The 13,935-nt window shown below is 40.8% G+C and overlaps 1 protein-coding gene across 1 annotated transcript in view; it reads left to right on the top strand.

Annotated features, from left to right (window-relative positions):
* Positions 1-9,594, top strand: part of SLC35F1 (solute carrier family 35 member F1) — a 230,306-nt gene extending 220,712 nt beyond the window's left edge. Inside the window, exon 8 of the mRNA XM_032101556.1 lies at positions 5,521-9,594. Coding sequence (XP_031957447.1) covers positions 5,521-5,745 — 225 coding nt within the window. The 3' untranslated portion in view covers positions 5,746-9,594. The remainder of the gene's footprint in view (positions 1-5,520) is intronic.
* The last annotated feature ends 4,341 nt before the right edge of the window (positions 9,595-13,935 follow it).

Genomic DNA, 13,935 nt, shown 5'->3' on the forward strand with positions numbered 1-13,935 from the left:
CTCAGAGCCCTCCCTCAGCCTTCTGGTACTGCTGCTGGCTGGAGAGTGTGTGCATCCCACAGTGCAACTTTGCACTAGGTCACGGTGAGCTTCATTTGCTATATTGGAGACAAAAATAGAAAATTGTGGAAAGAAGCTCAGCCTCTCAATCAATTTATCAAACAGAGTGGAAATGTCTGTTTGCTATATAAAAGATAATGAGAGAAATTTGGTTTCAACTCCCTTCACCTCAGCCTGCTCAGGTATTCATGTGTGAAATCACCCAGGGGAAAAAGCCATAAGTTGGTGAAAGAACACCTATTGGCCTTAGCTTTGATGGGCTGTGCAGCATATGCTACAAACTGAATTAGTCTGGAAAGCAGAGTTCACTGTACTGCACAGACCCACTGATGGGAAGGAAGAAGGTGGTGGGAACTGCCTCTCTAGAGAGCATGGATGGTATCAGGAGAAATATGGAACTGATGAATTCCCCCTGATAAGTACATTTTTCCCCCTCTTCATCAGTGTGATTCTGAGGAGGTCACTTTTCTCTGAGATTTAAAACTTGAGCTAATGGACCTGATTTCTTTATCCATTTATGCCAAAATGTGGAGAACTGCCTGATGAGGTAGAGAAAAAGGTAGTTATTCCATTTCATACTTTATCACTGAATATGTGAAACATGGCAATTATAAATTTTCAGTTAGTACTTTAAGAAAAAACCTTTTGAAAGACTTAAAAAGCACAGTTGGGTTGCCATAGGCTAGGAGCTAGGGTTCGTACTACCTACCAAGAGATTCAGTCTGTGGCTGCTGTTCTGAAATACAAATGGAGTGCTGGAGTGCTGCAGCTCAAATAGTCTTCTCCTGCAACTATTTCCAGTTCAATGGACTGAGTAAAACAGAATTTGCATTTTCATAACTGTTATAATAATGTTCATGTTCATTATCATAACGGCTGAGCGAAAACCCAAAATTAGCAAATTGTTGAATTCTTTTGTCTGTGTGGGCTTTTCTGCAGATTCACATCTGTCTCATTTTGTCACTTAGGATACTGTTTTGCCCTGGTGTCAGTGGTAACATGGACATGGACATCTGTAACAGTCAGAACTACTTGTCTGCTGATTCCCTCAGCAGGAGTCAGTCAGTCGGCACAGCCTTCCCTAGATGTGGTTCCTTCCATGCCTTTTTTGGGCTTTCCCTTCTAAATTCATGGCCTGTGTACTGAAGAATGGCTCACTCTCTCTAGAACCAGGCATGAATCTATCTTTCTTTCTATTTTTTTTCTTCTTCTGTTGCTGTCTAATCACTGTTCAAGACAATGAAATCAGATGCACTCTTGTTTCCCCATCAAGAAGCTTCCTTTCCTCCCACCTTTCCAAGCAGATTACTTTAAAGCATAAGAGTCTCAAGAGGAAATAGTAGAAGTGTTTTGCCCATAGTGATTTAAGGATATGTGAAAGACAGGTTTCACATGGACAGACAATAAAAAGTAGAGGATAAAAACTAGTAGGGAGTAAATTTTGAAAGGTTTAATAGTTCATTCTGGATTTTTAAAAATCCTGAATTTTCAGGTGCCTTTACACTCATCTTCTTTATTTTAGAAACCTTGTGATGCTTGACTTACTCGTAATTTTGATTCACTTGCAACAAAAATACTATATTTTTTGTGTTTTCATAATTTTTTAACATTCGTGAATATCATTGTATGATCCATATTGAACAGTATTGATTGGGGAATCATTTATAGACACCCAGATGTCAGAGCAGAGCAGACATGGTGAGATCTGTAGGGCTGATTTAACTATTTTATTTGACTGCTCAAAAAAGCTTTGGCAGATGCTTTTCATGTCAGTGATGAAATCTGAAATGTTGTTGTAAGTAAGGCACTTTCCCTGCAAAGGAGATCTCTGCCTTCTCCTCAGAGGGTGATATCCCTGTTCCCCATTTTTATTCTGTAAACTCATATTTATTCAGTAACCAAGTGTTATTATCTCTTTTAAATGGGTAAGAAACTGAGGATCATCTAAAATCATTGTGGGTCACAAAAGAAATTCACAACTTGAAAATCAAACCTAGGGACTCAAGAGTGTTAGATCATTGACCCCACCACAAAGTCATCTGGTCTCTCCATAAGCTTCATGGATAAGGAAGTTTATTTACATAGGTACCTACATGTAGAGACAAAATCCATAGTAAAACTGTTTAATGATATAGAAACATGAGTTGATTTTCAGTCTGTTGAAGGTGTGTGACACTCATTCGCTAATCTGAGCTAACCAGTTTCTGACCATGTTACTCCTTGAACAACTTACAGTTATCCTGCTTAGCAGGGAAGGAAGAAGGATTTGGAGAGGCATACAAATCTGGATATTTAAAAAATAATTTTTCTTAGAGGAAATATGTTTCTGTAAAAAGAGATCATTCAGTAAAATGAGCACAGTATCATTCTCAAGTAGCTTTTTAGGCAGATAGAGGAATTACACACTTCCCAAGAACCTACAGTTTGGAACTGCAGTTCCGCAGAGCAGCAATGAAAAGTGATCTTCCCTCACTTCATTCCTTAGGAATAGCTCTTTCTGCTGGTTTTGAATGTGTTTTGTTTTCCTGTCTATTAATAGCAAATCTCAGTAGATGAGGTTTGCAGCTCAAGATAAAAAAAACCTCCAGGACCTACATAGCAGTAGAGTGTGCCTGGAAATCTTCCATAAATTGTGGATTTCAGCTGGAGTCTGAGTAACACAATACAGTGAACAACAAATTTTCTTTTTGGGGAACTAAGTCTGCATCTTCCCATCACACTGCTGGATTCACTGCTGTTCTAATAGGAGGCAAATACCCATTTATTTCAAAGGGGTTTGGATCAGTCTGACAGGGTATTGACAAAAACCAGGGATTTGTCATATACTTCAGTATGTATTTCTGTGTTAACCTCACTAACTACCCTTCTACTTCAGTGCTGCAGAGAGCTGCTGCACAAACAAATTCAGCCTGAACCTTGTTTCTAAGGAAGGTAAAAATGAAGGAATTGTCATAGGACTGTCAGAGTCCAGGTCTCTTTGCATTAGCTGTGCACAGATACCAAAGACAAATGATTCACAGACCTTTGTTTAGATTTCCCCAAGCTATGCCCAAACCATTTCTCCCAGGCTGGAGAGCTGCCACTAGGGAGGACACTACCATGGAAAGAATATTATCAGTCAAAAGAGCCCACTGGCAGGAAGCCCCTGAGAGAGGAATGAGAGGTATGGCCAGGAGGAGAGGAAAATGGTAGAGCTGGAGCCATGAACTAAAGCAAAAATGAATTTATTTTGTCTGGGCAGCTCCTAGAACAAGAAAAAGAGCACATTTAGCTGCTGGAAGTCCCACAGATTCCTCACAGCAGGACACAAGGCAATCACAAATCTGGCTGGCACTCTGGCTATGCAGTGGGCCAAGCCAATTGGCTGGCTAGGGTGAGAAATTCAAGCATAAGGTGGGAATGAGGGACAGTGGGAAACCAGGGATGGGAAACTAGATGCATTTGGCTCCTGAGATTTGCTTGAACATAGTCAACTTCACTGCTGCCAAGTGATACTCAAGGTCAAATGCAAAGTGAAAGTGGGGAAGAAAGTGCTGAGAACAAAATTGTACAGAAAATGGAGGGAGAAAAATCAACCAGAAGTTGCTTTGAAATTATTAACTTTGTGTTTGATTTGTGTTTGATTGCCACGTGCGGGAGATCTAAGCTTAAGCAGCCCTATCAGAGCAGTGTCACATGGAAGAAATCCTTCATCAGCGCAGGGTGAGGCTTGTCACTGTCTCTGTGACTGGTGGCACAGCTGGGCGGTTTCATCAAATTGTGCCGCCAGACAACACGTGAGGACCTGGTGACATACATGGAAAAAACAATTAAAAGCTGATGAAAAGCAAAACTCTTCCTACCCTCTAATCTTTCTGACATGCTTTAAAAACTTTCCTCGTTATGGTACTTTCCCTGTTAAACATGCATACTGGATGTGGGAAACATGCACACAGATGTACCACCATGGGTTATATGTCCAAAGTTTTCAGAGATATTGAGGATTCTGCAAAAAGGCCACATGCTTCCTCAGGCAGGAAGTTGGATGCAGGTTTTGTAGGTTTATGAAATAGTAAGAAATTAACACCACTACAAATTTAGCTTAAGTAAAATTTGTTTTCTCCACAATGATAATTTCTTTAAGCATAAAAAGAAGAACTGCTCAAAAACTTCCAATATAATATAGTCCATTCCGTCCATTTTGTGCTGTGCTAAAGTGATCCAGAGGAAACAAATGGAGCATCCGTCAAGGCAGAGTCAGTCAGGATTAACAAACAGACTTGCAGACGCCTTTACATAAAATTGTGAAGTACCTCACAGAGCACCTAATAGCAGGTTGCAGGTAGTTGATGGTGTTCAGGTACAGACTCCTGACAGCTGCAGAATACAGGCACTTCTGGAAGTTCCACTGAATACAAATCATTTATATCACCAACAAGGTGGCTTTGCAATTTGTCTTTCATGGTTTCCCACACACAGCATGCATGAAGAAATAACTTGTAGTCTAGGATCAGCAGACAAGTCATATGGGCTTAATGCCATTTTTGTGTCCCCAATAGCCAGAACCCAGTATCTAAAGCTAGTACCCAATGGTTTGTGCTTTTGAAACCCTGTCTTTGCCTTTAGCTTTATCTGCAAGGGCTAACAGGTTGCCAAAAATGTTCTTTGTGTTGTATTTTTAGTTCAGACATGAGTCTGTATATGTCAAAAAATTCAGGCTGACCTCTGATCTAGTGAAGCTGTGTGCCAAAATATGTGTACTTGAGCTTTCAGTTAACTGCCCTCCCTGTGTACTTTCAAACCTCATGATGTTGACCCAGAGCACGGTTCACAGCTGAAGTTCATCCTGTCCAAACTCACACTGGATCTTCTAGCACCTCCTTTCTGTTCACAAGCAAGAGAAGCTGCAGATGGGGTAGTTTTTAAGTGCCTTTTTAAAAATATATCTTTAAGTATATATAGATGTATATATTTATGTTTTAAATTGTTATTGAAATTATTAATTAATTATATTTTTATATTTCCAATAGCATGTTAGCTTCACAGACATGTAGTTTAGCTGTAACTAACTTCAGATTTGTCCGCTGCCTGTCTGACAACTGTAGATGAAGGTACCTCACACTGGAGCTGGAGAAACATGGATTCGGAGGATTAGCTGGCTTATCAAAAAGCATGAAAAAAATCAGTTTTGGATCAGTGACCAAAACTCAGCTTTCCCAAGTCCCAGCGGTCAATACTTGACATGCCTGGCTCAGGGGAAGGCACCAATTAGCTCTTGGTTATGGAGGACAGGGACATTGATGGGAGTAAATCAACCTTCAAAGAGTCATTCCCATAAAAATTCAACATCCAAATGATAGGGAGTTTGTTCTGTGCAGTGCATGCCAAAACAAGGATCTGTCACTACCCCTGTCCGTGGGTCTTCATGAACTCAGGGTAATTGGCGCTGTGTCTAATGACTCTACTGTTATTTCTGCTCAGTTTTCAGGACTTTACTTGTTGTCATTCTTCACTATCCTTGTTGGGCTGATGCTCTACTCCTCCACATCCACGTACGTAGCCCAGGATCCTCGGGTGTACAAGCAGTTTCGAAACCCTTCCGGACCTGTTGTAGACCTGCCAGCCACCGGCCAGATGGAGCCTTCGGTGACATACACCAGCCTGGGGCAGGAGACAGAAGAGGAGCCCCACGTTAGAGTTGCTTAAACCCACGGCTGTTGATCGCCTACTGACAATGGAGCTCGTATATCCATTATCTCTGTATTGTACATAGAGAAAGGTATTTACCAGGTGCAGTTACACTGGTGAGCTGCAAGGTAGCAAACAAGGAAAGCTCATAAAAACACAAATTAATTGTTCCAGGGTGTTCCTTGCAAGGAGATGCCAGTCCCTTGTTTACGAAATGAGTGGCATGTTTTCAACACAAACTACTGTGTATGAATCAGTTAGTGTCAAACTACCTGTGGACGGTATTCAATGTATAAGATGAAATTACAAAAAAGAAATTCACAGAACGGTGTTTTACACACAGAGTGGTATTATGCCTAAGCCACACCAGTTGTGGAAAAAACGCCTTTTTACAGCAAATACACTTTGTGCAGTCACTGTTAATTTCTCTCTAAGATTTGTTTGTTTGCACAAAGCGGATGGGTTAGTCATGGTAGCAACAGCCTGACACATTTTTGCTAGCACCTTGGATTTGGTGAGGGAAATAAAATGAGTTCATCTGTGCTATCTGTCTAGTTGCCCTTTCTAGGTAATCTGATCCATGAATCCAGAGAAGGGACAACTTAAAATTTCCGTCTCTATTCTAGGAATAGGTATAAGGTGAGCATTTTAGCCTTTCTATATTTGCAGAAGTGAAGTACTCAAGCATTGACCTCTCTATGATCCATGGCAGATTTCCTAGTGGCCGAGGTTCTGCATCAGGTGACAGGGAGTCAGTTTCTCTGTAGTCGTGACTCAATACAGATTTCTTACTTTTTAAAATTTAACCTGTAGAAAGAAAAATGCGTTTTCTAGTTTCCTAAGTATTGTACCTCTCCATGGAAAGATGACATATCATGTGGATCAGGGCACTTATTTTAGATACTCAGTGCATCGAGGGCGCCTTCTGCTGTTCCAGTTTGCTTAGTCTCCTGTGGTTCATTATTCTAACAATAGCTATTTAGAAATGTGTCAGTTTTTTCACCAAAACCCACAAATTGTAAAAATCAGGAAGATTAAGCGAGGAATTCACGAGCAGAAAGACTGGACCATCTGCTGGTGTTCATTTTACTGGCAGGGTGCAGCCAATTATTTTTCATTAACTGTGAAGCAGAAGAATTCAGCAGTTTTCTTACATTCCTGGGGATGTGTGAAAATAGTGAGGGTGTGCTCCACACTTCTGTATACAACTGTACTTCTGCCTCACAAGCCTTATCAGAATGGGGGAAAATCTTAGTCACCACCATGAAAAAATCCATCTTTGCCTGTGTGTTTGCTCTTCTGAGAGCCCAATACAAGGAAATTCTTATTTCAGTATCCTTTATCTATTTTAATTTAAAATTAAGGAAGAAGAGATGTTCCTGTGTCTAACAACAGGTGAGGGACCTAGGAGAACTTGGTTTTATTCACTGATCTGCCACATTTTTGCATGAATCCTTGGGCATGACTTACCTTCTGTGTGGCTGAGTTTCCCAATCGGTATATACGGGAATAATGACATTTTACCTACCTCACAGGGGTGCTATGGGACCAAGTTATTTTAAAATGCTTCAGGATCTTCAGAAAGAAGGAATTTAAGAAGTACATAATAGTGCTGTAAAAGTGTGTATACATTCACTGTATTTGAAAATGGAGTTTACAGCATGGCTGATGAATATTTTGCTTGTGGGCACAGAAGATGAATTTGATTTGAATGTTATTCTGCTGAAAAAGACTGTTTCAAGCAAAAATGTAGGCCTTCATGTTTGAAAAATACAGCTTACCTATTTCTATTTTAAAAAGAAGAAAAAGATCAATCTATACACTGGAGATTAGAAAGGTCACACAGTTCAACCAAGCAGGATGAATTTCTGCTGCGGTAATATTCATTTTTTATAGTCCTGTTCTGCTTTAATACAGAAGGAACTTCCCCGAAGCAGACTGAGAGAAGTGTGTATATGTGTAATATACATGAAGTGGCAGATACCAAAATGCTCTTGAACAGCAGAACTATGCTGTATCTTATTCTTACTGTGGAGAAGAGGTGATTTCTTTCCCGCTGTGTTTAGGCCGTCTGCCATGATCCTGCTGCACCTGAGGGAAGGGTCTGCAGTATTGCCAAATCATGCCCAAAACTGGCCCAAAAGCTTTGGTTAAGATGCCTTGGTACTAAACTAACAAATGTATGACTTTTTTCCCCTGCCTTCTGTTTTTTTAATCTCTTTTAGCACTCATGTTTCCAAACTTTTTTTCCTTAAACTATTGAGGATTAAAAAAACACAAAACAAAAAAAACCACTGGATTCCTGCAGAAAAACAGTCTGTATCCTGGGGATATTAAGGAAAGTCTAAATCAAAAAAATAAAAAACACACAAGAAAGATTACCTGACACTTCAGGGTAAGATCCTTGGGTCAAGCCCTGTGAGAGCCTCGACTTAAGGTAGATTTTGTACATTCCCCAGGAGAAGGGGGTCTAACTACAATCATGGCTCCCTCAGGTACCCAGAGGCACACTGCTGGGCATCTGTCATCTCAGTCTTTTTTGCTACCTTTTGTACCAATTAAATACCTTTCTCTGAACATTAGTCCCCATGTTGGTCTGAGAACCTTGAGGATTGTGTGCGTGTCTATTTCATGTTTACAGTTCCTTCCTTTTGCATAACTGTTTTGATTAATTTCTTATTAGTATTTATTTTTAAGCCAAATGTTTGTAGTCCTTCAGCCTCCCCCTCCTCATTTTTCTGACACTAACTTGTTGATGTTTGTTAGAGTCTTCTGTAAAACAGCTGGGCAGGAGGCAGCTCCCAGCCAGGTCATGAGGCTGGGAGTTTCTCCTTACAAGGGGTTGCGATCCACGGGTGGCTGAGAGGTGCCACCTGGAGCAATTTTACCAGGCTATTCTAACAGGCTCTGCTGTACAGGAATAAGTTATGAATGTTTCAGTGTGCACTGTGCAACCAGCCACCATCCCCTGTGCTACCCGTGCAGGAGGAGTTTGATGTGCAAACAGGGGCTGCTTCACTGGCTGTGTTTCCCGATAAACAAGGTGGATGCTTGGATTAGCACCAGTACGCTAGTCCTGGATGGACCTCGAAGGAAAACAGTAGTATAGCTTTACAAATGACTGCGTTGATTGAAAAACTGAGGTCTAGTGAAGGAAAACACTCCTTCTACCTGCTTGTGTTCTGCAGTCGGAGCCCTCAGTGCGCACCAGCAAAGGCTCAGCTATCTAACGGCAGCTACTCTCCGTGTTGCGTAGGACGTCTCTGGCTCTGCATAGCTCCTTGCCTGAACAAACCGAAACTCTCTCGTACTGCTGGCCCTGGGCAGCCCTTAGCAAGACTGATGTAATTTTCTGCTACCAGATGAAAACCTTCACTGGGAGACAGACTTGTCTTTGTTCCAGCTATAAAGTTTTGAAACACACAATGATAGACCGAGCAATTGAAAATTTTGCACCACTGTGTCATAAGAAGAAGTTTCAATGTATAGTGTAGAGATTGCTAACTTGTGCTATTAACATTTTGACAAGCGTGTAGTATCGTTTTCTTTCCTTTTTTTTTTTTTTTTTTTTTTTTTTTTGAAACCATTTAGTATTCCTAAGCTAGCTACAAATATAAATTTTACCCCATGGGTAGGATTTTATTGTTAAATGCCATAATAAAGCACACTAATCTTGACACACAGATGGAAGTATGAACCAAAACCAAAACCAGGCAAACAAAATCCCAACCCCAAATCCTGCATTGAGAAGCTGAATAAACCTTTCTCCATTTTGATATTTGCATGCACCTATATGGACTGGCTGTGGCAATGTAATGCCTGTATAATGTTTTCAAATAAAAAAAATAAATGCTTTATGAAAGCAGGGTTATTGGTTTCTTGACTGTTTCCTTTCTGCTGTCTTAGCCTAAAATGATTTTTCAGAAGTGTAAATCTTGAATGCAGGGAATAATTTTTTGCTGTGCTGAGGACTTCTTTCCCTTGTGAGGTGGTTAACCTAGAACTCTTTCCAAGGTGTCTAAGAACAGATGCTATTAGGCATCCTCAAGTATCTTGCCTGGCCCCAGAGCACTGGTCCAGAAGGATAAGAGGACTCCTGCATACTCATATGTAACCTTTCCCTAGGGCTAGCTTAGGGAATCAGGCTATCAGCCTGGTAGTCACTGCTCTCATTTGGAGACAAAAGCATTCTCTCCACTGCCTTCCAGAAATTATTAATTAGTCTAGAATTAATCTGGGGAGGTTAATCAGTGTAGAATTAATCTGACAAGTGCATAATGTTGAAGGGTTTCTCTGGCAGAGTGCCTGCAGCTGCCTTGCCCAGCCCTCCCTCCTGGCTGCTCTGACCTGCACTGTAACACTATGCCCAGCTGAGTCCTGAAAAGAAAGGATTGAGAAAAAATTTAGGCATTGAGGGGAAAGGAGTGTCAGGAGGAGCAAAATCAGGATAAGAAAGAAAATAAGACTTTGAGTCCTTGAAAGTTCACGTGTAGAGGAAAGGAAGATCTTTGGTGTGTGAGAGCAAGGGATTTTGTGAACATGTGTTAATTTACTTCTAAGAGTGTTTTCCAGCATAGGCACCTCTCCATCCCTCTTTGCCTGGTGTCTCCCTGGGAAACTTGCATCAGTATTTCTCACATAACTTCATTGCTGGGAGTATAAAAGGGAATGGAGAGTGGTGAGCTCATTTCCAGCTGCTTCCTGCACTGCAACTGCACAGAGCCCAGATGTTACAAAGCCAGCGGTGATGCACCCCTGGGCTGGTTGATGTTTGATATTCCTCTGTGAATGTTTCCTATGTTATAGAGAGCTCCAGAAACTGAGTTAGCATGCACAGCTTTATCATATTAAGAGTTGATTTGCGTTTTCCTCCAAATCTTCTCGAGAGACTCTCTGGCATTACAAAATTATCCTTTTATTGCCTGGCTAGAATTCAGCCTGGGTGCTTGAGTCATATGAATAGTAATTGCGTGGAATTACCCTAAAAATAGATCATAAATAGGCATTAATGAATCTTTCTGTTCTTAAATCAAACACGTTTTAACACTGAAGGACACTCAATCAGCTTAAAGCTGACAGTCTCCCTTTGTTTTTGTTTATTTAGAACTAGTTCTCCAAAACATTACAAACCCAAAGCTGAATGCTTAGCAGCAATATGTTGTGGCATACAAACAAGGAAGCTTGTGCTTTTACAGTTAGAAAAGTTGTTTTGTTATGTCTGCTCTGCAATTATAAACAATTGTCAAATAAACAAGGAATAAGCCAAACCTTTGTGAAAGGGAACACCTCTGCTTGCACAGCCACAGACCAGTTCCCAGAGCAGCTGCAAAGTGGGTACCAATGCCAGCAATGTAGCAATAATAATATTGGAGTAGAGCATTGTCTTTGTCATCCTTTTCCTCAAATTTGAAATGCAGGCTCATGCAGTGTGGTATTTATTGTTAAAAATCCTGCTATATGGAAGATATTAATTCTACAGGGCTGGGATCACTAATCAGTGATTAGTCATGGACTGGCTGTAAGCCACCAACAGGAGACAAAACCCTACAAATTGGCTACAAAAAGCCAGCGGTAGCCCTCAAATAACTTGCACTTCAATTGGTATTTCAGTTTCACTAAAAGGCCCACAGTGTTCCTTCAGGCCACATCACTGGTTGGGTGGCACAGAGCATCTTCCACAGCCTTAGAAAACACCACAGGTGCCCAGTGATCCCACTGAGGTCACTTGGCTGGGTGCAGGGAGGGATCACTACCATTGTGCTTCCTCTCACAGAGGCATATCCCTCCATGAGGAAGAGCCCCTGCTACCACTGCTGATACAGCAACAAGGTGGAGGAAAGGAACTGGCTCAAAGAAAATCTTGAGGTCTGAAGTGAAAAAGCATTCTGTGCAGTCCTTTCTGCTGTAAAACCATACATTTGCTATTATTTGGGGGTATTTTTTTTTCTTATCCTAGAAGTTCCATTTTTAATTGAAAATTATGCCCCAAGTTCCTCTGGTATACATGAGGTCAGAATTTGGCCCTTTATGAATAGCCTAATGTTATGGAATCTCTTTAAGAATATAGATATTGTCAATCCTACATACTATACAAACATTTGTAGGTTGAGAGTAGGTGAAGCTGTTTTTATTGGATTTATAAATTTTATTCTACTTAGGTTCTGATTTATAACCTTGAGCTATAGTTGACTTTTTTTTTTTGACTCCTTATTGTGTATTATGTCCTCTGGCAATTGCCTAGCGCTACCCTGATCTTAATAATGCATTATTAATTCCTTACTGCTAAATACATTATTTATACTAACTACTGCGTTTTATTCCCCACATCTTGATAGCAGCGAACTCATCAGATTTTAACATAGCTGCAGAGTTTTCTGTATGAAATCAGCTCCTCTTTCCCATGTGCAATATGTACATGCTTGTCAAGAGCAAAATACTGGATTTACCATGGTTAAATAATGACTTTTTTTATTCTAGATCTTACCAAAGCAGAGAAAGATAATGAACATGTGCTGAGTTTACCTGATCACTGAGCACTGAAGCACTAAGTGATTTGAAGACAATGCCAGAGACACTTTGCATGCAGAATTGCTGGGCTGGGATTTCTACAGGTGCAGAATGCCTGTGGAACCATGGATCAATGTTATGTGAGGTCATGCATATTTAACTTCCCACTGCCTATAGTAGCCAGCATCCCAGAAGCCTGGCTGCTTGCCAGATCCATAGAAACCAGCAGTCAGGGTTTGCACGTTCTTAAAATGACTGCTTGCCTAAATGAACTTCCTAAGTGAAAAGGGGGAAGGGAATGGGTCAGTCACCACAATAATCTGAAGAACCTCATTATGTGACTCACTGTGAGCTGTGGCTTGAACTATCTAATGTAGTTTTTGGCATTACGCAGATTTCCAGATGTTATGTAGGTCACACATGTATGCAGCCATCGGAGTAAATTTCGTGAGCCTTTATGTCTCCATATGTTATCTGTGAGCCTACACTGTCATTAAACAGAAAGGAGAGTACCCACAAAACAGTACCCACAATTTTGTTCATTTAAAACTGTTGCAGCAGGATTGATTTAATAACTAAGTTGACAAGGAACCTTGATGCTGCAGGACCTGCTTTGACTTTGCATCCTTGGGTGACACAACCTCTTTGGATGGTGTGTACTGCTACACCAGCCAGCAAAGAATTTGGAAAATGTAAAATTTGCATCTTTATTTTAGTCTTGAGCTTTAATACAACACACAACAGAAGGAAACAGGGATTTAAAGTGAAATCAGTGTATATATTGAAAGAAGAGGATAGCACTTAGCTTCCTACTACCTGTCCTCTGTTATCCAGTTTGTCTGACAATCTTTTTCCCCAAATCACCAAATCCACCAATCTCCATGTGGCCAAAACAACTGCTAAGCTCACCTTTACCTTTTTGGTCTAAGTTAGTCACACTCCCTTCTGAATCACTGACCTAAATGAATTCATTCACAGCTTCAAGATCCTTAGCTATCCTGTCTCTCCCTCCCAGTCTGGCCTCTAGCGTGGCTCCTCTGCCTACTCACTGACCTTGCATACAAACATCTCGCAGCTTTGTTGCTGGTGTAGTCCAGCCAAAGGGACTCCTAGCCTCAACATGGAAGCTTCTGGTCACCGAATATTTGAACAGGAGTTTCTTTCAGTTTCTGCATGAACGTCAGATTCCAGCCCCACTCCATTGCAACTGGCGATATTAAAAAAAACTAAAATAGAAATAAAATGCCTGCTCTTCTACTATATGATATTCAGCCAATGGTATACCAGTATGGTATGAAACTGGTCATAGAAGATTCAAAAAGCAATGTGCATTTGTCTGCCAGTTGACTTACAGTGGAGGTGAAAGAAGAGTGGCTGATGGAGGATGAGCCACTGATGGAGGTACCCTTCAGGTCATTGGCTCTAACAAGTCAGCCACAAAAGTAGTTGTATTTTTTCCAGCTGTGAGGTGACATTTGGACTGAGCAAGTGAGGGTAATCCACATCATTCTGTCCTCATGGAAAAGACAAACATAAAAAGCAAAATGCCTCTCCAGCTTGTAATTATTTAAATTATTAACAGAGATGGCATTGATGATCCATTTACATATATAGATTGGCTTCCTCTCCTGAAGCTCGTTTTCCTCTCCAGCTTCTCTGTGTCTGGTGTCACCAAAGAAAGGCTTACATCCATTAAAAAAA

The sequence above is a fragment of the Corvus moneduloides genome, chromosome 3 (genome assembly GCF_009650955.1).
Source record: "Corvus moneduloides isolate bCorMon1 chromosome 3, bCorMon1.pri, whole genome shotgun sequence".
NCBI lineage: Eukaryota > Metazoa > Chordata > Aves > Passeriformes > Corvidae > Corvus > Corvus moneduloides.